The 23,734-nt window shown below is 36.8% G+C and overlaps 1 protein-coding gene across 1 annotated transcript in view; it reads right to left on the bottom strand.

Annotated features, from left to right (window-relative positions):
- Positions 1–4,896: 4,896 nt before the first annotated feature.
- PTEN (phosphatase and tensin homolog) overlaps positions 4,897–23,734 on the bottom strand; it is an 86,663-nt gene continuing 67,825 nt past the window's right edge. The window contains exons 6-9 of the mRNA XM_063435047.1: positions 16,683–16,824; positions 8,517–8,683; positions 5,584–5,811; positions 4,897–5,294 (exon numbers count right to left, since the gene is read on the bottom strand). Coding sequence (XP_063291117.1) covers positions 5,109–5,294; positions 5,584–5,811; positions 8,517–8,683; positions 16,683–16,824 — 723 coding nt within the window. The 3' untranslated portion in view covers positions 4,897–5,108. The remainder of the gene's footprint in view (positions 5,295–5,583; positions 5,812–8,516; positions 8,684–16,682; positions 16,825–23,734) is intronic.

Below are 23,734 nucleotides of genomic sequence, written 5' to 3'. Positions count from 1 at the left end.
TTGAACATTTGTCCACTGATAAAGAAATTCTGTGTATCCTTTTAATGGTAGGTGTATTTTAACAGTGAGAGAGAACAAAATAATCTAGAAAAATGCAGGTCAAAAAAGTTATAAATTGATTTGCATGTCAATGAGTGAAATATGTATTTGACCCCTTCAACTTAGTACTTGGTGGCAAAACCCTTGTTGGCAATCACAGAGGTCAGACGTTTCTTGTAGTTGGTGCGCAGTTTCATGAAGTTTAACTCCAACACTGGAATGGATTCAATTATTTCCTGTGGGGATGGCTAAGTGCACCGCGTGCCGGCACATCAGGTTTTCCTCATTGACAGGACGACAATGGAAAGAGTTTTTTTTTTTTTTTTTAAATCCTTTCCATGCTGTGAGGGAGGGACACAGAGGCCGAACACGATATTAGGAATATAGTGTTAGGAATAGTTTAAAACACCATAGTAGTGAACCTTTAAAAATGCTCATATCTGTTTAAAAAAAAAAAAAATTCTACAAAGGTTATTCACAAACAAAAAATGAAACAAAGCATATTGCTACTAGTTATTTTGAAAAATATAAAATTACTGAATGCAACACAAACCAAAAATAAGAAAGGGGAGATGGAGAGAGATGTCATTAAACAGTTTTAGATTTACACAATTATACAGTGGAAATGTAATGCAATAAAAATAAGCAAATATTGTGATATTGGCTTTTTCAATATACTTTTTATTTGTGATATACAGTTTGTCTGTTTCCGCTAAGACCACAACAAAAATACTGGAAACTGGAGCAAGGTAATCCCTGGCCATGTAAACAGTTTTAGGACGATACAGTCGTCAAACCTGCAGTTTTGGTGTACACCTCTCCAAAAAAACACCCACACAGTGACAAGAATGAGACTTTAATCAATTTTAAGTGGAGTTTATAATACTAAGATAAAGGGATGTTAACACACATACAATAACAAATGGACATGTGATTTGTATGAGGCATTATCCTGTACATGTAGTTTGTTGTATATCCTCAGTGCATAGCATTACACACAGAGCCACTTTAGCACGGCACAATAGTTTTCGAAGAGGCTGAACCAAAAGTAAAGACTGTCTTGACCAACTGAACATAAAAAAAAAAATAAAAAAAAATATATATATATAAAAATGAATATATTTATATGGGTATATATACATATACACACACATTTACCTATATATAGATATATATTTTTATATATCTATATATATTTAGCGATATATATCTATATATAATTACACGCTTTCAAGAGATTTCAAATTTGGAGCAGTATGAAAATTGGATTTGCCCAACACCAGTTGTAGCCTCATAATAGTGCACAGTTCTACCCCTTCAATTTTGCATGCATGACAATTTTAACAGTATAAAATAAAAAATAAAAAGGTAAACGAGGCACTTTGTGGCAACCACAGGCATCGTTCGACATATTGCACAAATTTTGCTAGAATTAAACAAACTTGCTCACTTAAATTGTAACTGTATGCATACACATACACTCACATATAGATATAATTAAAGCTGAAACACTTGATACTGCCTGCAAACTCCACTTACGCTGACAGCCTGTGCCACAGAAAAATGTGGATGCTATGTACATAACCCCCCTTTAGTTACTGTGGCAACATTAGGAGTGGAACAACAGATGTGAGGAGATTGTGTGTGCCTTAAAACAGAAGCATAGGAAGTACTAAATGCTGTTACCATTCTGATTATTATGCAACAGTCCAGGCAGTATAACCTTTTTACCGTTGCAGACAGAATACATTACAGCACTAAGACCATTAAAATGAATACAGAAAAAAAAAAATATATATATATATTTTTATTGGGCTAGTTACAAATACTGACAAATATTTCTTAAATTCCAAAATTCCAAAAGAAAACAAAAATATATGTCACAGTATTTCTTGTCAAAGACTATGGGCATGGCAACTGTGAAAGAAGGACTTATAAATAAAATACAGGACTAATATTTTCACTATTCTATTAGACAAGAAATTGTGGACTAGTCATTTTCCTCTGGTTGGCAAAATACTACTTGTCCAGTCCTGAATGATTATAGTATAATATAATTATATATAGTATAATATATTCTTATATTACAGTTTTTTTCAGTTTTGACCAATGTACCATTAAATGGTAATGGTCACAATAAGAAAATGTAAAAACAAATGTAGTCCCTCCAACTTTCACATTTCATAAAGGAGAACAAAAAAAAATTAAAAAAAATGTATATGACACACATATACACAGTGCAAAATCCCATTGTTAGTTTAGATTTGTTTACTTGAGTTATAAAACTGCACTAACCTGAACATAGCCACTGTAAGGCTTATTAAGTCTTATAAATGAGATTTGCAAATTGCCCAGTTTTATTTTAGATTTTGTCAGACTATCACATATGACATTGAAATGGATTCTGTTGAAAAAAAACAAACATATGTAATAACTTTAAATATTGCAATATTGAATAAACTGGAAAATTACACTGTTTTTACAATTGACAGCTTGGCGACAGCTCTCACAAAATAACAGGTATTGCAGTTACGATTTACTCAAAAAGATAGGATTATGCTTGCTCTATAGGCAACACCCAAACATAGTGCAATTTGCTTGTCCATGCCAAGACTTCACCCCTGGCTATGTCAGTAAAGGCAACAAATGAGCTGAGCCAACATTATAGGCAGTCAATTCAAGATGTCTTGAGTACAAAGGTGTACTTTGAGCTTATTTTCTAAGATTAAGTGCCAAAGAAATTACAGTTTGCTTTAAATGATAGCACATAACTGCAGAGTTATAAGAGGCTGTAAATATTTAGTTATATCATTTCTACATTAAAATATTATACAAAGTGCTTTTTTGATGATTAGGCAGATAGTACACACAATTCCTTGTGACATAGTGGGTAACAATGTCAATGCATAATTCCACAACACCCCTTAAAAAGGGGATGCTTCAATTAATTTTTATAACCAAATTCAAGTTTTTCTTTCTGTATGGCTAGGATCCATAATTTGTATTTAATTTATAACAAAAATGTACTTCCTGAACCCTATGGGTAATCAAATAATCCCTGTCTCTAATTTTAGCATTCCCAGCCAAACACGCTACGATATTTCGTCTAAGCTTGTTAACTTAGACAGTTTGGACTCTACTCTCCTTTATTTAGCTAGGATTGATTACCATTAAATGGGATTTTACACTGCAGTGAAATGCATGAAATAAAAAAAATTCAAAGATTTTAGCACGTGAACTGGAGACGTTTAAAGCTTTTGGATCATGATAACTATTTGGAGAATCATTTAAAAATTAAAAAAAAAAAAAAAGGCGAGAAAAGCTTAACAAATCTGCAGTCTGGGCATAACAAAAATATGGTAGCATTTTAAAAGTGGAGCTCCAGGCTACTATTTGTAAAACAACACTGCCAGTTTCAGAACTCAAATATTTTAACATTCAAACTATACAGGCTATTTGGGGCATTTTATATATTTATGAAATACACAATTTATATTTGTGCAGTGTTGAAACGTTTAAAGCAACACTGCCTTCTTAACCACGCGTAATGTATATATATATATATATATATATATATATATATATATATATATATATATATATATATATATTTATAGAAGGGGGGGGGGGGGGGAGAGAACATTGAAGGTTCTAAACATTTTTCAAGTAAAACTCCCTAACAGTTAATGACATTAAAAGTGTGCAAAACTGCAAAACTCATTGTAATAGAATGTGTAAGGTCATAAAGCTGGACCTGCTGACAGCTATGCAATTGAATGTACACATTTGTGTTTTTTTTTTGTTTTTTGTTTTTTAGAAATCTCTTGGAATCATACAATTCCCTGTGCACTGTTAAAACATGATGTTTAATAAGAAATGGGTGAATGGGGGAGGGGAGAGGAAGCTTGCAGGCAGCACATGAAGCATTCACAGCAGGTATATGATTCAAAATGAACGCAATTAATGCATTATCGGCCCTCAAAACGATCAAGACTGGCCTTGATTATACAAGAGATGGGACATCTATTACAAGTGAAGGAGAGGGGGAGAACTTCAAAATGACTTCTTGTCAAACAATTCAAATCCTTTATGGGTGCCTGTCCTCCACCTTTGCATCAATTTGTCATTTGTACTACTTCTCATTGGTGATTCTATAAACTTTAGAACGCTCATGTGTGGGTCACTTGTGAAGTTTTGGAAGGTTCATTCCTGTACCTCTATACAGAATCGCTCCCTATAGCTGCCTTTTCTAGCACCATTATGCTTTAAAAAAAAAACAAAAAAAAAAACGCACAAACAATAAGCAGCGACAGTGGACAATTCCTTATATGTTCAGGATTAATTACGGTAGCATGCCAAGGAAAGGTGTATGTAAGTAACTTGAGATGGTACAAGAATCCAGCTGCAAACAGATTCATATCTAGGTATTCTTCTCCACCCAACCTAACATTTGTACTACAATAAATCCTTAGAACATCTCTTAGCCAACTGCAAATGTTATCTGTTGCCACACTGAGTGTGAAGAGGCAGGAGATGAACCTGGTATTTCACAAAGTACATTAACTTCAGTTGGGGACAGAAAAACAAAGAAAAAAGGAAAAATTCCTACGTATACATGTCTCCACTTAAAAAAAAAATAATAAAAAAAATGGAATAAAATGGGAAAGTGCCATTTTTATTTACCTAATTAAGATTTCAATGTCCTTTTGACACGAAAAGGATGTTTACATAACATTGCTTCGCAACCTTTTCATTTTACGATTTTTTTTTCTTTTCTTTTCTTTTTTTTCTCTGTTTGGACAGTGCCCAAAAACAAAAACAAAAAACCCTAAAAAAACAAAAACAAAAACAAAAAACACAACACCCTGGTGGGCAAAATAATATTGGTCAAGGAAAAAAAAATGCTCCTATATCTGGTAGCCTGACACAATGTAATTTGCCATTTTAAAAAATGTCCTTTTATCAGTTTATTCAAGTGTGTCTTTCTCTGTGGTTTTATTTCCCTCGCTTAAAAAAAGAAAATTAAAAAAAATGGGGGAGGGGGGGAAATGAAAAAACACGAAACATATTTAGACTTTTGTAATCTGTGTAATCTGATCTTCATCAAAAGGTTCATTCTCTGGATCAGAGTCAGTGGTGTCAGAATATCGATAATGATCAGGTTCATTGTCACTAACATCCGGTGTTACAGAAGTTGAACTGCTGGCCTCTGAATTTGAGGATTCCTCTACGGTTTTTGTGAAAAAAAGCTTCACCTAAAAACAAACAAACAAACAAACAAAAAACAGAACAATTTTTTACTTACGTTATACACATAGCTGTTGTAACAAGTCAAGTAACAAAATTAAAAACATGCCATATATACACTTTCTGGGAAGCTTTTTAATAAAAGTGGATGATCAAATGGACTTCGAACGACTAGACTGAACTGAAGATTTTAGAATTCTCAAATTAGGAAAAATTTTGATATTGCAGAATGTCTTTTGAAACATTACCTTGTGGTTATGAGATTTACAAATCTAAGAAATTTTTAAGTACACTTACCTTGAAGTTTGGAGAGAAGTTTTTGTTGGCCTTATCTTTGTTAGCTTTGTCTAGGTCATTTTTTGTTAAAGTAAGAGTGAGATATTCCTTGTCGTTGTCTGAATGTTCTGTGCTGTATATCCCATCAAGTTCATTCTCGCCAACTAAGGTTCCATTTTCAACTTTTTCAGAATATTCTTCAGGCCCTGGTATGAAGAACGTATTAATCCAAAAATGGAACATTTTTTCCTAATGGGAAAAAAAAAAAATTATATAATAAATAAAAATGTTTACAGGCCAAAAATATATATGTTACATTTTATTTATCTACATATTAAACAAGACAACACTAAGCGATTCCTGGCGGTGCTGCCAATCAGATCAAGAAATATCACCTTCTAAACACCTTGGAACCCATGCTGCTTGAAACACGTAACAAAATGCTAAAGTGATAGCTGTAATTTAATACTGTGTATATCCAAGATATGCTACTTCTCAACTTAAGTATAATTTTTAATTATTTTCTCAAACTTTGTATTATCGGGATACATTTTCATTGCTTTCCTAAAGCAATTTCACCAATGCTGGATATCCTCATGCAGAGCGTGAGGACCACCAGCATCAGTTGGGCAACCAAAAGTCAGTTAGTCACCAGGAAGTGTCTCTAGATGCAGTCTTAGTCCTGCAATGCAAGTCATTTAGGTATTGAGAAACTGCAATAATTACAGTGCAGTACTAAGTGGGACTGAAACACTGCACCCAGACCACTTCAATTTGATTAAGTAGTCTAGGTGACTATAGTGTCCTTTTAACGATTCGTAATCCAGGGGCATTCCTTAGCTAATGATAAAAAAAAAAAAAAAAATGTTCTAACAATTTTCTCTATGAGTTAATGACTTCAAACTCCCTCACATTTGAAACACGCACATCCAATTAATTCTTAAGAGATTTATGTACAGTAGTTTAAAACTAAGAGGGTGCTTCGCACCTATTTGAAGGAGGACATATGAGCATACTAACCAATACCGTAATTCCAAGAACAGATTTAGAACTGTGGACTCTGGAATACGGTCTTCAACTAAGTACTGCTAAGCGAGACTATATAGAGCTCTATAAAGAGTCTGGGCTATCCCTCTAACCTCCAACATTTGTGATTAGTTTCATTTGTATGCACTTATCTTTCACATTTATAATCTGGTTCCAGAACGTGCTCACCTGCAGTCAACCAAAGTAAATCTATAAAAGTAACACACACGAGGTCGAAAGGCATAAAATATATTTGCTTGCCTTGCTTATTATGTACAAAAGTATAGTCATAGCAATATCTGGAATAGTTCTTTCCTCCTCCCCCCCCCCCCCCCCCCCTCTGCTGTTTTATACCATATATGTTTTGCAAACTATCTAGAGGGAAACCATGTACATAATATATTTACACACATTATTAATATGTACACTGGGTTCTACAGAGGCTAACCATTACCACTGTGCAATTTTAATTTACACTCTCTCATTAAGAAATAATTTGCTTACTGACCAGTTTTCAAGTTTCACATAATTTGGCATAGGAACACAAACCTGGCATTCCACAAGCAAGGGGTCAGACTTAATCTAGCCCTTCTTGTATCAGTTTCACAGCATGTGCTTGCAAGCAGGTGGTATGTAAATATTTAATCCGACTGCCAGCTCAGAGAGGTGTAGATGCAGAGCTAAGAATTACAAAAGATAAGCACTGGTAATTTACCCTATTAATTACAGCTACAGGTGCAGCAGGTTTCCAGGTGTTCATTTTCACATACTCCTCTACCAACAGAGCAAGTGTAATATCAAAATTTCAACATTTGAACAAGTGCTTACCAAAGAAAATTAGTCAGGTAAACTAGGGCTATTCACAAAAAAAAAAAAAAAAAAAAAGATGCAAAAGAACTTGTGGTCACCCAAGCACAGAAATAAAGCACGGGTTTTCTGGTCTATGCTGCATGGATTATACAGCACTACCAAACAAAGGTCAAAGCACCACACAAGTCGCAGCGTAAGCAGTTTTAATGGAGCCGAGCTGCAGGACGTTTCGAATCCATAAGAGTCCTTTTCAAGGCAAAATTTTGGTCTGTAGCTTGGTTCAATTAAAGCCAAGTGACATGTGGACGGACCTTTCTATGGAGGTGCTGGCTATTGGGAGTGTGCTGCTACCTCTCCGTGGAGAACCAAGCGTGGTTTCACATTTTTGTGTGCAGTTCCCCTTTGGTTGCTCGGTATGGATTATCCAGGGTACAAAAGCGGCAATGGCAAACCTCGGCAATGGCAAACCTCGGCAATGGCAAACCTCGGCAATGGCAAACCTCGGCAATGGCAAACCTCGGCAATGGCAAACCTCGGCAATGGCAAACCTCGGCAATGGCAAACCTCGGCAATGGCAAACCTCGGCAATGGCAAACCTCGGCAATGGCAAACCTCGGCAATGGCAAACCTCGGCAATGGCAAACCTCGGCAATGGCAAACCTCGGCAATGGCAAACCTCGGCAATGGCAAACCTCGGCAATGGCAAACCTCGGCAATGGCAAACCTCGGCAATGACAAACCTCGGCAATGACAAACCTCGGCAATGACAAACCTCGGCAATGACAAACCTCGGCAATGACAAACCTCGGCAATGACAAACCTCGGCAATGACAAACCTCGGCAATGACAAACCTCTGCAATGACAAACCTCTGCAATGACAAACCTCTGCAATGACAAACCTCTGCAATGACTGGTCTATCACATCCAGTTGCATGGACCGTGCTTATGGTTTATGTAAACCATTTAATTTGCCAATTTGATTTTGATTAACTTTTACCCTATTGTAGGTTAAATACTGAATTTATAATTATTCAAGATGCCTAGAGCATGTGATCTAAAGAAGTGCAGAGGTATCGCAGCATGCCTTCAGTTTTTGGAATGCTAAATATGTACAAACCTTTTTCATCATCTTGTTCTGTTTGTGGAAAAATTCTACCTTGATATCCCCACACACAGGAAGTGGTTGGGGAAAATCAAAATACATGTGCTTCTCCTCTCGTCTAGTGGGTCCTGTAGATGATGTGAATATCTTAACCTTCAGCTGGTAAATGACAAACTGAGCATCTGTGGGAATAAGAGGCACAATGTTGAGAAATAATGTCAAGGCTTCTTTAAAATATGTAGTTCAAATTCACTGCCCTTTATCTTTGTAATGGCTCAATACTTTGTATGAAATATGCGTGTTACTCCAACACTTTTCACAGGTTTAAGCAAAGAATCCAAACAATACAGTATCCAGTGTGTTAGATCAAAATAAAAGCAATAAATGTAAACTTTACTGTAAAGAAAATGCAATCCGTATGTGAATGGCCAGAATTGCAAGTGCATTCTGAAGTCTGTTCTTAAACATAGCTTATGCACATGCAAAACATCTCTGAATGTCTTTATTTTGTCAACCGGTAGTGCTCTCACTGAAATGCTACTCTAGGAATCCAATATACTTCTATAACAGGAAAAGAAAAAAAAAAAATTAGATAGATTTTTTTTTTTTTAAACCATCCTTCCGTCAAGTCACACCCTCTTGTACCTGTATGTTACTTTTAATTGAAATGGTCTCAAATTATAGAAACTTTGTAAATGTCTTAAATAGCAATGGTTAGGTATACTTATCTTTACAGATTACAGGCAAAATGAATTCATAAAGTAAAAGTTATTACTTTATTAATGCTTTATCCTCTTGCAGCTGCAAAGGGACATTAGGGCAAGATGTGCAGTTGCCCGCTCCTATATAACCCTTTCAACAACCCACTATTCCTACCACTAAACACCAAGAATTACAGGAAGACATACAGGTCCCCCCTGGCAACTGCCCTTTAGGTCCCTGTAAACAGGGAACATGCAGTTACTCAACTGAATCTCACACTACTATGCCTGGCCACGACTGCAGATGCCGTATCAATGTAAAGCAGTGTGACTTTTGGTCAGATAAGCACAGGAAGAGAAATCCAGGGGAGCGGACAATGCTCTTTTAAGAAAAGCTGTTGCATCACTTAGAGGGTAAAGCAGCAACATGAAAAACCTTCATTGAAAGAACTCCTTTAGGCCTAAACAAAAGCCAATCTCGTAAATCAGAGTAAAAATTGTAGAAGATTAACTACGAATTAGCTAGTACAATGTATAGATGGAACGCCAAACCAGCATGTTTTATTCAAACTATGGTGGAGTTACATGTCACCAAGTATTCATACTGAGAAACCGATTCATTGATATTTTAAAGCAAATAAAGTTTTAATATTGCAAAGCCAGAAAAAAATGCATCCTTTTAAAAAGGTTAGTTGGATAAATCCGTTTATAATATTTAAGACTACACTACAAATATGAATCCTCGTATGAGTAAAAATCTAATCACTAGTTTCATGTAGAGTACTCACTACACAGATAAAAAAAAATGTAGGCTGTCTAAAATCAACTGCAAATCCACATACAATTTAATAATTTTAGAGTAAACTAAAAGGGCATACAAACGATTTGGGTACAATATGAAAAATTAACAGGAATATTTAGATGATTACAAATAAATGTATTAATTTCCTATTCAAACATTAGAAGGAGCAATATAAAAAGCAAAAATAGGTGAGAAACCAGCTCTCTTATGGGATGAGTGGTGAATAGGGCCAGCGGCTAATCCTATGACCTGGCACACATCTTATCGATTACCAATGCCATACAGAGCTCATACTCTTGTGTTTCCAGCAGACTACAGTGATCTTACAGCATTTCGACCAGAATACTACCTTAAATCTACAATTATACACTATGCTTTAAAAAAAAAAAAAAAAAAAAAAAAAAAAGTGTATGAATAGCGACTTCCACAGTCTGCCTTCATAGCAAAACATTTCAGGATAGATTACAAATAAAGTGCAAAGCAAATGCACATGTGAAGCTCTGTATAGAGTGTTCAACAGAACATGGCCTAGAATGATTAACAAATACAAATATAAGCAGATGAAAACTGATCTTATGAACTAATGTCCCATTAAATTTCAAGCAATGCTGGAAATTACACGTTGACCTTATACATTCCTCTTAATCGCTAGCACCTAAGAAATTGCATCTTTTGTTTTCCTATTAAATAAATTATGAGTATAACTGACATGTAAAGGGATTGAATTTACAACGGGAACAAAAAGATATTTACATAACCAAAGGGATAGACCAAGTTCATTACCTAGTAACGGAGCAAAAGTATTATTCTTATTACCTGGCTTGGCACAAATATCTATCCAATATAGTGTGCCTATTTCCTTTTTTTATGCACGCATTAAAACAAAAGTATCAGAGATACAAGTGTGCTTCCCATAATCAAGTTTGAAAGTATACTTACTATCCATTACTATCCATTAGAATTAGACACATGCTACATAGTCAGGATAGCAAAGATTCCCATGACAGCTTATTTTGGGGTATGTTACTATAATTGATTCAAGTAAGCCTAGTTCTCCTTTACGTAGGAATATTTTAAAATTTTACACTAAACTGGCAACAACCCAAGCCAATATATACAATATATATAATTTTGCCCAACATCCAATTTAATGGTACTCATTTTATCTATCTTGGAAGGATGAAGGGCCGACATAAAGCTTAGACTTAGAGAGGGAGAGAGACAGAGAGAGAGACAGATCTATATTTTTTTATAGACTTTAATCTTACCAGTGATCCAGAAAGTCCCCTTTTGAAAGAAACTCTGCCCATTGTAAGATCGGGACAGATGATCTGACGCCAAACAAAATAATTCTTATAGAGAAGTTCTTATGGTTCATAAGCTGTAGATCCTCAATGTTTGAGCTTTTCTTTGTACAAGTTATGATTAAGAACTTCAGTGATGGTGGATCAAATGCTTCTGTGAGGAGTGATCCAGTGTTTTTTTTAACCTGATGATTACATGATGTAGTCTGAAAATGCACTGGGCAGCTGGGTGTTAAAGCATTGGTGGTCTAAGACGCATGTGCTGCAATTGCCATGTGCCTCTATCATCTGATGCTACTCAGATGCCGTAGATACAATGCTTCCCTATGAGAAAACACTTTATTAAGACGTGTTGAGTGTCCCTTTAAATTATCTAATTTTAAGAGTCTGAGTAAGCAACAAAATCACTAGCTCTTAGTAAAGTGATTTTAGGGCATAGATTATAAACCTGCAGCGGAAATTAGTGCTGTTTGAGAGACTGCACTATTTTCTTTTTGCAATTTTAACACCTTAAGTAGCGGTCAGCCAGCCACTAGGAATTGTACTAAAATTGATTAAAAAAATAACGGAGTCTATTTTACATTTGGAATGGGAATGCAAATCATGCAGACGCTGTGTGTTGCCAATATTGTACTTGCAGATAGTGGTTCATAAGCTGTAGATCCTCAATGTTTGAGCTTTTCTTTGTACAAGTTATGATTAGGAACTTCAGTGATGGTGGATCAAATGCTTCTGTGAGGAGTGATCCAGTGTTTTTTTTTTTAACCTGATTACATGATGTAGTCTGAAAATGCACTGGGCAGCTGGGTGTTAATTCACCCATGTATATCATGTTTGTAGACAAAAATAGAGTTGGGTCGCGCCATAGTAAAAACAATGAAATAATATAGTACCAGTAATATACTTATAAACAAAAGTCAAAATTAAATCAAGAATAGTCCTGGTTGTAAGACATATAAATGGAAGTCCAACTTATATGAGGAACTTGATATGGTATGATATGGATCTATTTGTAGTGAGTATCCTGAGGTAGTTGGATATTCGGAGTTCAGTTAGAACATGCAAATAAAAAAAAAGAAAAAAAAACTCCAATAGCGTAATCTGTATCAGGCAATCAAAACAGGGGAACTTCATAGCAATAATACTCATACTCACCTACTAGAGAGCTAGTACAAGCTCAGGTGTAGCTAGCATTCAGTGGCGTAGATGCCCCCCGGTAGGATGTAGGTGGTTGATAAGTGGCTTGGAGGGAAGGTTTCTCGGTATAAGGGGAAAAATAAAACAGAAATAGTGCTCTCTATATATGATAGAGGGGTTATAATATAAATGGTATTGTACTCCCATTTGAGTGAGCAGAATGTACTGCTCACTATGATAGCGTGGGTGGTATAATCACCACCTGGGATTCTTGGATGAGTATTCTGATATTCTTGATGACCAGGTTAGAGAACAAAATAAAATAAATAGTATGTGGAAAAGGTATGTGGAAAAGGTATATGGCACTCACAAAGTTAGGGGCCAATATTCCTTTAATAATACACATAAAAAGCATTAAAAACCAGTTGATGAAGCCCTGTGTTGGTGAAACATGTTTTGGGTGTTTTTATGCGTATGATTAAAGGAATATTTGTCCCCTTAACTTTGTGAGTGCCATATACTATTTATTTTATCCTCTAACCTGGTCATGAGTGTTTACTCATCCAAGAAGCCTAGGTGAGGATTATAACACCCACGCTAGTATATCCTGCTCACTCAAATGTAAGTTCAATACTGTTTATATTATAACCCCTCTATTTACTATATATAGAGAACACTATTTCTGTTTTATTTTTCCCCTTATAACGAGAAACCTTCACTCCAAACCACTTATCAACCACCTACATCCTACCAGTGGGGGATCAACACCAATGAATGCTAGCTACACCCGAGCTTGTACTAGCTCTCTAATAGGTGAGTAAGAGTATTATTGCTGTGAAGTTCCCCTGTTTTGATTGCCTGATACAGATTACACTATTGGAGTTTTTTTTTCCTCATTTGCATGTTCTAACGGAACTCAGAATATCCGAATAGATCCATATCATACTCAAGTTCCTCATAAGTTGGACTTCCATTATATGTCTTATAACCAGGACTATTCTATATCTCATTTTGACTTTTGTTTGCAAGTATATTACTGGTACTATATATTATTTCACTTTTTATTGTGGCGCGACCCAACTATTTTTATTTTGTCTACTATTCTCTTGGATGGTTTGTTAGGGAACCTCATACTCTTAGGTTGCTGCCTACTCTCAATTTATCCTAGCTTCTAGTTGGCCAATAAGCGTTGATCCAACAACTATTTGTCCATATCAGGTTTGTAGTCTTTAAAACTTTACAAACAGAATGAGGGAAAGACAGGTGTAAAATATTGAAATAACCAAGTGTTGGTAAATTGGCTTTGCACAATTTATAGATATTTTGTTCACAAGTTCATATTTGTCAAAGCATGAAGATGTCAAAAGCCAAAAATTGTGACGGTGTAGCTCAAGGACAGAAACCTGTGGCTTCAAACTATTTTACATCGAGCTGTAACCATTATATATATATAAGAAAATTTAGCATGGTAACCTAGTATGGACACCAGTTAAAACAACCTAAAAGTTAGCAGCATACATTTAACAAAGAAAATAAAAATTATAAAAAATGTACACACGCACCCATGCAATACAAAAGAAGAAAGGGTATAAAATAATCTGCCAAAAAATTTAAGGAGTTTGCAGCCTTTGTTCTCCACTTAACTCTTAAAATAATCATAATGTAGGCTGACACCCCCCCCCTCCCCCCTCTCTGCAGATTTTTATCAGTTCAGTGTGGCAACATGATATTTTTTTTAAAGATAAAAATTTTAGCTAATGTATAAATATGAATTTAACAGAAAGTGCAACCTAGACCAACAACGGGCTGGGTCACACTAATCAGGTGCACACAACCAAAGTGGTTCAGATATTCAGCTCAGGAAGGGTGTAGGCTTTAGAACTAGAGTTCAAAGTCAGAAAAAAAAATACCACATTGGTGTGCAGAGTAAGGACAAATGCATAATCGGTTTGTGGCTTTCAGCCAACCATAGCCATAAGAAGAAAAAAAAAAGCAATTTTATTACAATGCATTCGACTTGCATCAAATTCAAACCCAACCCAAAATTAGCAAAACATTAATCTATAAGCTCTTCAGGCAATGGTTGAAAGATTGTGTGACATGTCAGTATATTTTTTCCATTCTCCGTGTCCATCTATTATTAAATCAAATCTCTTAAATTCCACATTCTAAGCCTCCAAAGAAAGCCTACAGTCCTGATAATTATTTCAGGACTATAGGTTTCCTTCTGTCCAAGTCTCTTTGGAATCACTAAATTAATGATAACTCCCTTCCCTTTCAGTGCAGGGACTAGTATATAGTCTCCCTCTGATCTCCTCAAATTATTTAATAAAGAAGCAATGATTAGAACTAGGCATGTGCAGCCAAATGTTACACTCCTGCTTCTATGAGAAGCATTTGATTTCAGGACCAAGATGGAAGAAGAAGCGCCACGAGTTTCTTTTAAAAAAAACAAAAAAAAAACAAACACTACAATGTTTTTAACTTTATGGTTAAAAAGAGAACCACTGCACCCAGAAATTTTCAAAGTGGTCTGGATGACGTCAGTGGTCCTTCATTTTATATTTGGAACACCTCCTCCTCCTCCTCCTCCAACGTGCCAGTTGGCTCCCACGAACAATCCTCACATGAATTTACTGTAGAGCTTACCAAACGTGACTAACAAAATTTCAATACAGCAGCAAGATACAAACATTTCTTTTTATAATAGATGCTTTTTGACTCACCTCAACCTAAAACCGAATTATACGTTTTAGGGCAAATATCCCAGAATCTGAAACATTATCAACTAGGTTTTCAGTTCTGTGATTTTGTTTTAAAATGTGAAAATCACAGACGTCCCAACAATTCAGACTTTGGCGAGTAATCCACGTCTGCCAACTGCAACCAACTCCATAACTTCATTTAAAAAATATGTCAAACTTACCTTTACCTTAATAGATTTTTTTTTTCTGTATCTCAAGCTCTTATCTCTTCTACTCATCTTAATACATAAAGCAATGTAGGACTACTTTGCCTAATGTATTTTCCTCAGCTTGACAAAATGTGAAAGTGTAGGACTTAAGGTAAGCTCCACGTTTTTCAAATATTTCTCTATAATCAGCTACTAGGTCACTGATACCGGTCCTCTGGAGGCAACCCTTTGCATTTACAGTCAATAGTTTTCAATCTCTCGTGCAAGATATTAGTAGTACAAACTTGTTTTATTAGTTTTACATAGATATAATTATATTATCCATAGACATATCAATATTGCACAAAAATATTGTAAATTCGGATGGATACTTCCCCAAGGTTCCTCTTCCCAGTTTGTTATTGTTCATCTGTCATTATTTTATTATAATATTAAATACTTGAAAACTATTTGAAAATAATGAAAGATTAGTAAACTGGGTGTTTGCAAGGTAGAAGAGAGAAATATTTTGATACCTGGAGGATTTGGTTGTATGGTTTATCAAAACGTGACAGCGCCATAGCTTCTGTTGGCACATAACTGGGGTAAGGAGATGCTGGTTCAAACTGGTGGTTCAGTGTGGGCAGTGCTGGTGATTTGACACAGTCCCTCCCTGACAATTCCTTCTCTCGCCTCTTTCCCTCTCACAATCCCTTATTCTCTTTTTTTCTTCCCTCTCTATTTTTTCCTTTATTTTTCATGCATCTACCTGGTTGGATCAAATGATTTAACAAGCTTTTATTTATTTTGCCTTACCTGGCAATATTTGCCCATACTATTTTTTTGTCATTTCTTTTGATACTTCAAATCATAGAATTGTATAATATTTAAGCTCATTTGCTCTAACCATCTTTATGTGGTCTATTCTTGTGTAATGTAATTTTGAACATTTTAAAATAAAGGTAAGTCACAGACAGACAGTGTCACTTTAATATCATTTTCCTACATATGGCTTCCATTATTCAATGTTGCATGTCAAGGACAATACCATCATTTCTTTGTTTCACACATTGAGATTCCATAATAAACAGCCTACGTTTGTACCTATGACAAGAATTATGATAAATTAAAATTGACAAAGTCAGAAGAAGTCTAGCGCCAAGTTCTAGTGATGTGTTCAACGCAATATCTTTTGCATTGATTTGGTAAACATTGCTATACAACGGTTTGCAAGATAAACACTGCTATCTTATGCATATATTCTGTACAAAACTGTTTTTTCCCCTCCACATTACTAAATTTTACACACTTTTACAAATCAAAACTTTAATAGAAGTCACTTACTGCATGTTCCGCCACTATACATTGGAATTGTTTCAAACATCATCTTGTGAAACAGCAGTGCCACTGGTCTGTAATCCAAATTGTTCTTTAACAAGTAGCTGTAGTAATATACATAGCGCCTTTGACTCGGAATAGTCACACCCTAGAAATAGATAAAACAGTTAAACATTAAGTGTGATCAAAAAATGTCTCTGCCCTGTTTAAAATCTTATTTTATCTCAACAAAGTAGTATCATTATACACATATGCTCTTAATACACATGTAGAAATAAAATATGAATCGGGAGACTGATATCTTGCACAATTTAGATACATATTTCCCCCAAATGCTCTGTAAAGGTTTTCTGTGCACAAAAAAAAAAAAAAAAAAAAAGTTAAAGCAGGGCTCAACAACTAAAAGGCACCAAGGCTACCAAAAGAGGTTGCTGTAGCTAGAATTTTGCCACCCCTGCAGGTTGCAGTAGAGGCGGATGGAACAGCTGTACCTGCCACCAAATGCCTATGTAAGAATACAACCACTAGAATTATTTTTCTACTTTCTATATGGCTACAATGGCATTTGTGACAGCTTCCAGAGTGGCCCAATACAGTATTGGCCTTGTCTTGGTGCACAACTTTTCCCACCTGTCTGCTAGCTCCATGATCCTATGTTTTCTGTTAATCAATTGGGAAGCCACTTCTCACTGCAGCCAACCACTTCCATAGCGACCTTCATTTTTTTTCTTCTCATCCCTCACCCTCCAAATCCTTATCTGCTCAAACCCAGTTAAAATCATTCCTCTTTTTAATCTCTTGAAATACACATAGCGGCCTTCTGACTTTCCTTCATGTACAGTCAACAAAGCAATGACAATTGTATGATGGTAGTGGTATGTTACACTGCATATAGCTTTCTCCCTGCTTCCAGTCTATGGTGGGACTAGAATACAAGATTCAGGCATTTGGATGCACGCAATATTAAATGTAGACACCACTCCTGCATTTCTATATTTATGGGTGACAAAGTACATTGCTAATAAGGTTTTAAAGAACCACTTGAGACACCATGCCCATTTTATCTATTAATTATATGGTTATGATGCCCAAGTGTGCCTTCAAGGCAATCTAATATTCTGGCTTACAGGAAGAAAAACTATTCAGAATCAGAAGCAAAATAAATATACACAGTCACATGCATCTACAACGGAATTTATTTTTGAGCCACGAATATTTAAATATTGCACTAAATGAGCACCATTCAGTATGCTACAGGTAGTTTGGTTAGGCCTGAAACACATTGAAGCACATTCCCCGGCTGAGAATCATTACAGCTAATCTAACGTATCCCCATATGGAAGTATTAGGGGGCTCATGAATGGCAATGGCTGCACTGTGCCAATCAGCATCTACGTGGGGAGCATTCGTCATCTTCATGCACAGGGTGAACATGCGGAATGAATATCTGTCCTGCAAAGATTACTGGACAGTTCCAGAAAATCCTTCTGGTGGATGTCTAAGTAACAGCCACTACTGGTGGCCTTCGGGACAAATGTAAATACAGCCTTTTCCCAGAAAAACAAACAGTCTCTTAGCACCAGATCCACTACATTAAGGCACACATTTGGCTTCTGCAGAACTGTATAAGCCAAGCCAGGTGCCTACTCCACTGGTCATTCATTAGCTGAAAGCATCAGCTGAGCACTCTCAGCCAATGAATGACACCTCTGTGCAATGAACATGTAGAGACCTCACTTTAGCCAGCATGGAACTCATTTTGCTAGCTACTGACATACGAATGACACTGCTGGAAGTAGAGCTACAACAGAGCAATATTAAAAAAAATATTTGAGTATGTGAAAAGTTTCATATTGAAAAACTGCACCTACAGACTTCAAGCACGATGACCACTTCAAAACTCTTAAGTGATCATAATGCTTGGAGTAACACTCCAAGGTAAACTGTGGTATTAAGGTATTTTTTCTGAAGCTTGCAAGCTTAAGTTAGAACATTTTTGCTGTGAAAAATTGTACATTTCTCTGCAGACACAAGTTTAATTAATAGAATTAAATTTACCAAAAATTTTAATATGGCTTGAATATAGAGCCTCATGCTACATAACCTATAATTCTTGCTGAGTAACCTTTGAACTACAATGTATATTAAATATTTGAACTACAATGTATAATACCTTTAGATAATTCTCATTTTAAAGCATTTTGTTAAAATCCAAATAAATAAAATCTCTATCAGCAATAAGATAACCTTATTAGCAATGTACTTTCTCACCCATAAATACAGAAATTGGGAGATGATTCCTCAAAATATCTCAAATGCACTGTAATACAGTCTGACCTATGCATTTCAGGTAATTATCAAGTTAATGTATCATCATACAAAATATATCCCACCATTAACAGTTCTTTATCAAATATTAAAGGAAAACTCCAGGCGCCAAAACATCTGAATGATGTTGTTCTGGTGCCAGGAGGCAAAATGTGTTTGAAAGTGGTTTAACAACTTGAGGTAAGTGTGCGCCAGGGGGCTTCCTGCCACCATAATGCATCATAACTTACATTTAGATGAAGTTTTTGTTGTCTATACTGATAAAATACAGATAACTGATAAAAGACAACATGCAAATGCTTCCCAGTATGTGTAGTAACTAGTGACACTTGTGGAAATTTCCACACAAACATTTGGAAAATGCCACAATTCTAAGAACAGAGATCTCCCAATCACCCTCAGAATTACCCGGTTCTACACCAACACTAGACAGTATGACATTATAAAAAGTTTTTCTAACAGACAATACCTACAAAGAACCATTAACATGGTACACTACACAATACATATTGAACTGTGCTAAACAATAACAGATTATTTACAGCTTTCACTCATACGAACACAAACCTTGCTACATAAATTACTGGTAGCAGTTTTTTTTGTTTTTTTTTCCCAAAGGGCTAAGCATGTGCAATATTAGAAAATAAAACCAAACCTTAGTGTGCCTAACAATGCACACCCTACAAACCACTTAGAAACACTTGGTTCACTTAAGAAATACTTTTTCCTTTTTTTATAAAATATATGCCACTATAGTATTAATTTCGGGAAAAGGTGAAAACAGATTCCACTGTTTTGACCTACACGAGATATTGATATTTTGTTTTTAATTTGTTACTGGTTTCTTGCCTTAATGATATGATGGTTGAGGCTACCCAGAAAGTTGCAAATGCTGCTTTCAGGATGGCTGTGGCAGTTTACAGGAAAGACAGTATGCATGACTAACAATTTTGTTGGCCTAATCGTGGCTTCGGAAGTGTTTGATCATTTCTGTTAGCCTTTAAATGTAATGAAATTGTTTTTCTGATTATTGAAAATTTTATGTGGTGTTTTGAGAGATCATATGGCTTCCAGGCAATGGAACTTTATCTCTAGCAGTGATTTAAGAGTCAGACAAAACATTTGAAACAACTTATTCAAAACAAGTTTGGAGGAAACATAAAAAACACAGGACCACTTTGTCCAAGTCAACTTTTATATATGAGACTTGAAGGACAGGACTGGCAATTCTCAACCTTTTGTCAGAGGTTATTGCAATCAAATAAAGTTCTTTACATAACCGGATGCGATTAAGGTCTAAAGGAGAAGTGAACTCACTTTTTTGAGGCCTTACCTAGAAATGGTGTTAAGGAACAGAATCACCAGAGAATGACTTGCCTGAGTCACCATTGGGAAGGACCTTAGTATTGAGACAAACCCAAAAATAAACAACTGGAAGGTCTTAAGAAAACTTTTTGGAAAAACGCAATAACAGATACAGATGAATCCAGGGGAGAGGAGAGAGACTAAAATAATGAAACCACTTGATGGCTTACCTCCAAATCTTAAGTGTTGTCTGTATAGACAGCTTTGTGGAATAAAGCAGGATGTTAAGGGCATATTCATCTAAATTAGGAGACCTCAGCACTATCCTTTCAGAAGCCAGAACATGAAATGGAAAGTTTAAAGTAGTTTAACTATAATGCTGGAAATCTTAATTCTCTGTAAGCTGAAAACTCCCAACAGCAACCACACTATAGGCTTAAAACATCAGTGAAACCTACATGCAGTAGCAAATAGGATGGCAAGAACAGCTGCTTTGTCCAGCACAATCTTTTTCAGGATTGAAAGGAAAAAAAAAAATATATATATATATATATATATATAAAGACACAGGGAAATGAAGGACAGGAATTACTTACACAGGAATGACACAGCAACCAGAATCTTTAGGTGGATCCTTAAAAGTACTGTTTATTAAATATGCAACATGGTACAAAAAAAATACACACAGACCTAGCAAGTAACTTGTGATCTAGATAAATCCAAGAACGTATGTGTGGGGGCGGGGGTTAAGGCTAGGAATTGGTTTCTGAACACATTTCATGGTTACCCAACACTTTACCCTAAAACTATATTAACCCCTTCAGGACGGAGTCAATAGTGCACGTTCTGATCAAAACAAAACGTAAACAAGAACTAGAATTTGCGCTATATGTCTGTTCACCCGTAGTTCCCCTCTTTCAAATTATATGCACCCACACTTATTATATATATCATTTTGTTCAGGAGAAACAGGGCTTTAATTTATCATTAAATATTCATATATGGAACAATTTATTATGAATTTAAAAAAAATTGAGAAAATAAGATTTTTTTAAAAAAATTTGCATATCCGTCTGACATTTTAACTGTGAATGTCATAATACTGTTAGGTTTTACTGCAAAAAAAATGCATATTTGTAATCAGCGATGTGTCACGAGTACAACAGTACCCCCCCATTAACAGGTTTTATGTTGTTTTGGAAAGTTACAGGGTCAAATATAGAACATTCCATTTTCAAATTGAAATTTTCCAGATTAGTAATGTTACCTTTGAGACGGTGTGGTAGCCAGGAATGAGAATTACCCCCATAATGGCATACCATTTGAAAAAGTAGACAAGCCAAGGTATTGAACGTGGGGTATGTTTTTCTTTTGGTTTTTTTTTTAAAATTCTTTATTTTTTTCGTGCAAGATAATTACAGGCATACGTAAAGTGCAACAACAGCACAAATAGAGGATTCAACAGAAGCGTAAATTTGGCACTGATAAACTGCACATTTTTGTTGTTATAGTATAATAGGCTAGACTAGCATGTCTGTATCAACATCGGCTGAGTGGAAGTAATTAAGCTAACAGAGCTAGATAGAAGCACGTTTGGTATATTAAGTAAAGACATGCTGAAAATAAAGGCATAAACCAATACCACCAATGGGCCACTGCTTGGGTTAGACCTTAACGTAATGGGTGGGGGAGAGAACGACTGTAGAGTAACAGGGAGCCAAGACTGGGCTCAAAGTCCCGTGTTCATCCGATGCCTTTAGCTTGCTGGCAAGGCTGGGGCAGGTGGTCGGTGTCTTTGGGACCATCGCAGGTGTTATCTCCCATAGCTGTCAGCCATCTCCCATTGTCCCAGGCTCTTCTCGCTGCAGTCAGGCTGGATCCTTGTGGTGCTGGCAGGTACTGGGCTGCTCGAGTGTGTGAGCTTCTTGCAGGCAAGCTAGGCCGCCGAGGTCTCCGTCTGGGAGTTTGTGTCTGTGCTGGAGCTCTGTGAGTACGCTTAATCCCAGGTGCAGGCTGCGAGGGGTGCTTGCTCCTCTTGACCCTCGGTCCTCTGAAGGCACAGGGAGATGATATCCCGGTTAAGGTTTCCGTGGGCTTAGATGAGGGGAGGGTGGTTTCTTGCTGGCGGGACTCTATCCGGGACCGAAACGCTGCACACAGGGCGTCGAAAGCCGTCTGGAACCGTGTCTCCCAGCAGGACATGTGGTCAGTCGGTGCGGCGGCCATTTTGGATTCGCCACGCACCCCTTGTCGGTGAGGTGACTGTTAGCTTTGATGCCTGGCAGGTGTGGTCCCAGGTGGGGACCGGGATATCCCCCGCCGGTCCAAAGGGGGGGGGGGGTGTTGAAAGACCAATTCTGCGCGGTCTGTTTAGCCGACCAGATCCCCAGGAGAGCGGCCGTCCCTCCTGCGGCAGGTCTGCCTGTAGGCCGCAGAGTCAGGAGTCGGGCGATCAAGTGAGTAACTTGAAAGTTGGGCACTCGTGGGTTCGCCTGGATGCCCTTGTTCACGTTGGTGATTTTGCAGGATTTGAGCTGTGGATCGTCGGCCTTTTAATGCCTTATTTCAGTTTTTAGAGCAGGAGCTCGCCGGGCATGCGACTGCTCCGCTTGAGTGTCAGGCCCCGCCCCCCGAAAGTGGGGTATGTTTAGTCTTTTTTAGTAGCCACTTAGTCACAAACACTGGCCAAAGTTTGCGTTTTTGGGTGAAAAAAGCAAAAAATTAATATTTGGCCAGTGTTTGTGACTAAGTGGCTACTAAGAAAGACTGGACATACCCCACTTGCAATACCTCGGGTTGTCTACTTTTGCAAATGGTATGCCATCATGGGGGTAATTCTCATTCCTGGGCTACCATACGCTCTCAAAGGCAACATAACCAATCTGGCAAATTTCAATGTAAAAAAAATGAAATGCAAGTTTATATGTGACTCTAACTTTCCAAAACACCATAAAACCTGTACATGGGGGGGTAGTGTTATTCTCGGGAGACTTCACTAAACACAAATATTAGTGTTTTAACCCCTTAACGCCGTTACGGCGTGCTATGCCGTCACGGGTTAAGTGGGCTTTAAAGCCGTTATGACGGCATAGCACGCCGTAACGGCTTCCAGCCCCTGGAGGTAAGACGTACTTACCTCCGCCGCGATCCGCTTCGGGAGGACTGCCTCACAGCCCAGGCAGCCCTCCCACGACAAATCAGGCCCCCGGGGGCCATGTGATCGCTCTCAAAGAGCGATCACATGGCCCCCTATAGCTGGCTGTGGATCTGCCAGCAGGGGGACTGTTTGAAATATCAGACAGTCCCCCTGCTGGTGGGAAGTATAAAAAAAAAAGATAAAAGACAAGTGTAAAAATAAATTTTATATTTTAATATTAAGTATATATTAATATTAAAATACACTTAGAATGACGTTATATATATAA

The sequence above is a fragment of the Pelobates fuscus genome, chromosome 10 (genome assembly GCF_036172605.1).
Source record: "Pelobates fuscus isolate aPelFus1 chromosome 10, aPelFus1.pri, whole genome shotgun sequence".
Classification (NCBI taxonomy): Eukaryota; Metazoa; Chordata; class Amphibia; order Anura; family Pelobatidae; genus Pelobates; species Pelobates fuscus.
Note: the sequence above shows the minus strand (reverse complement) of the source record. Positions and strands in the feature narration are given on the sequence as shown.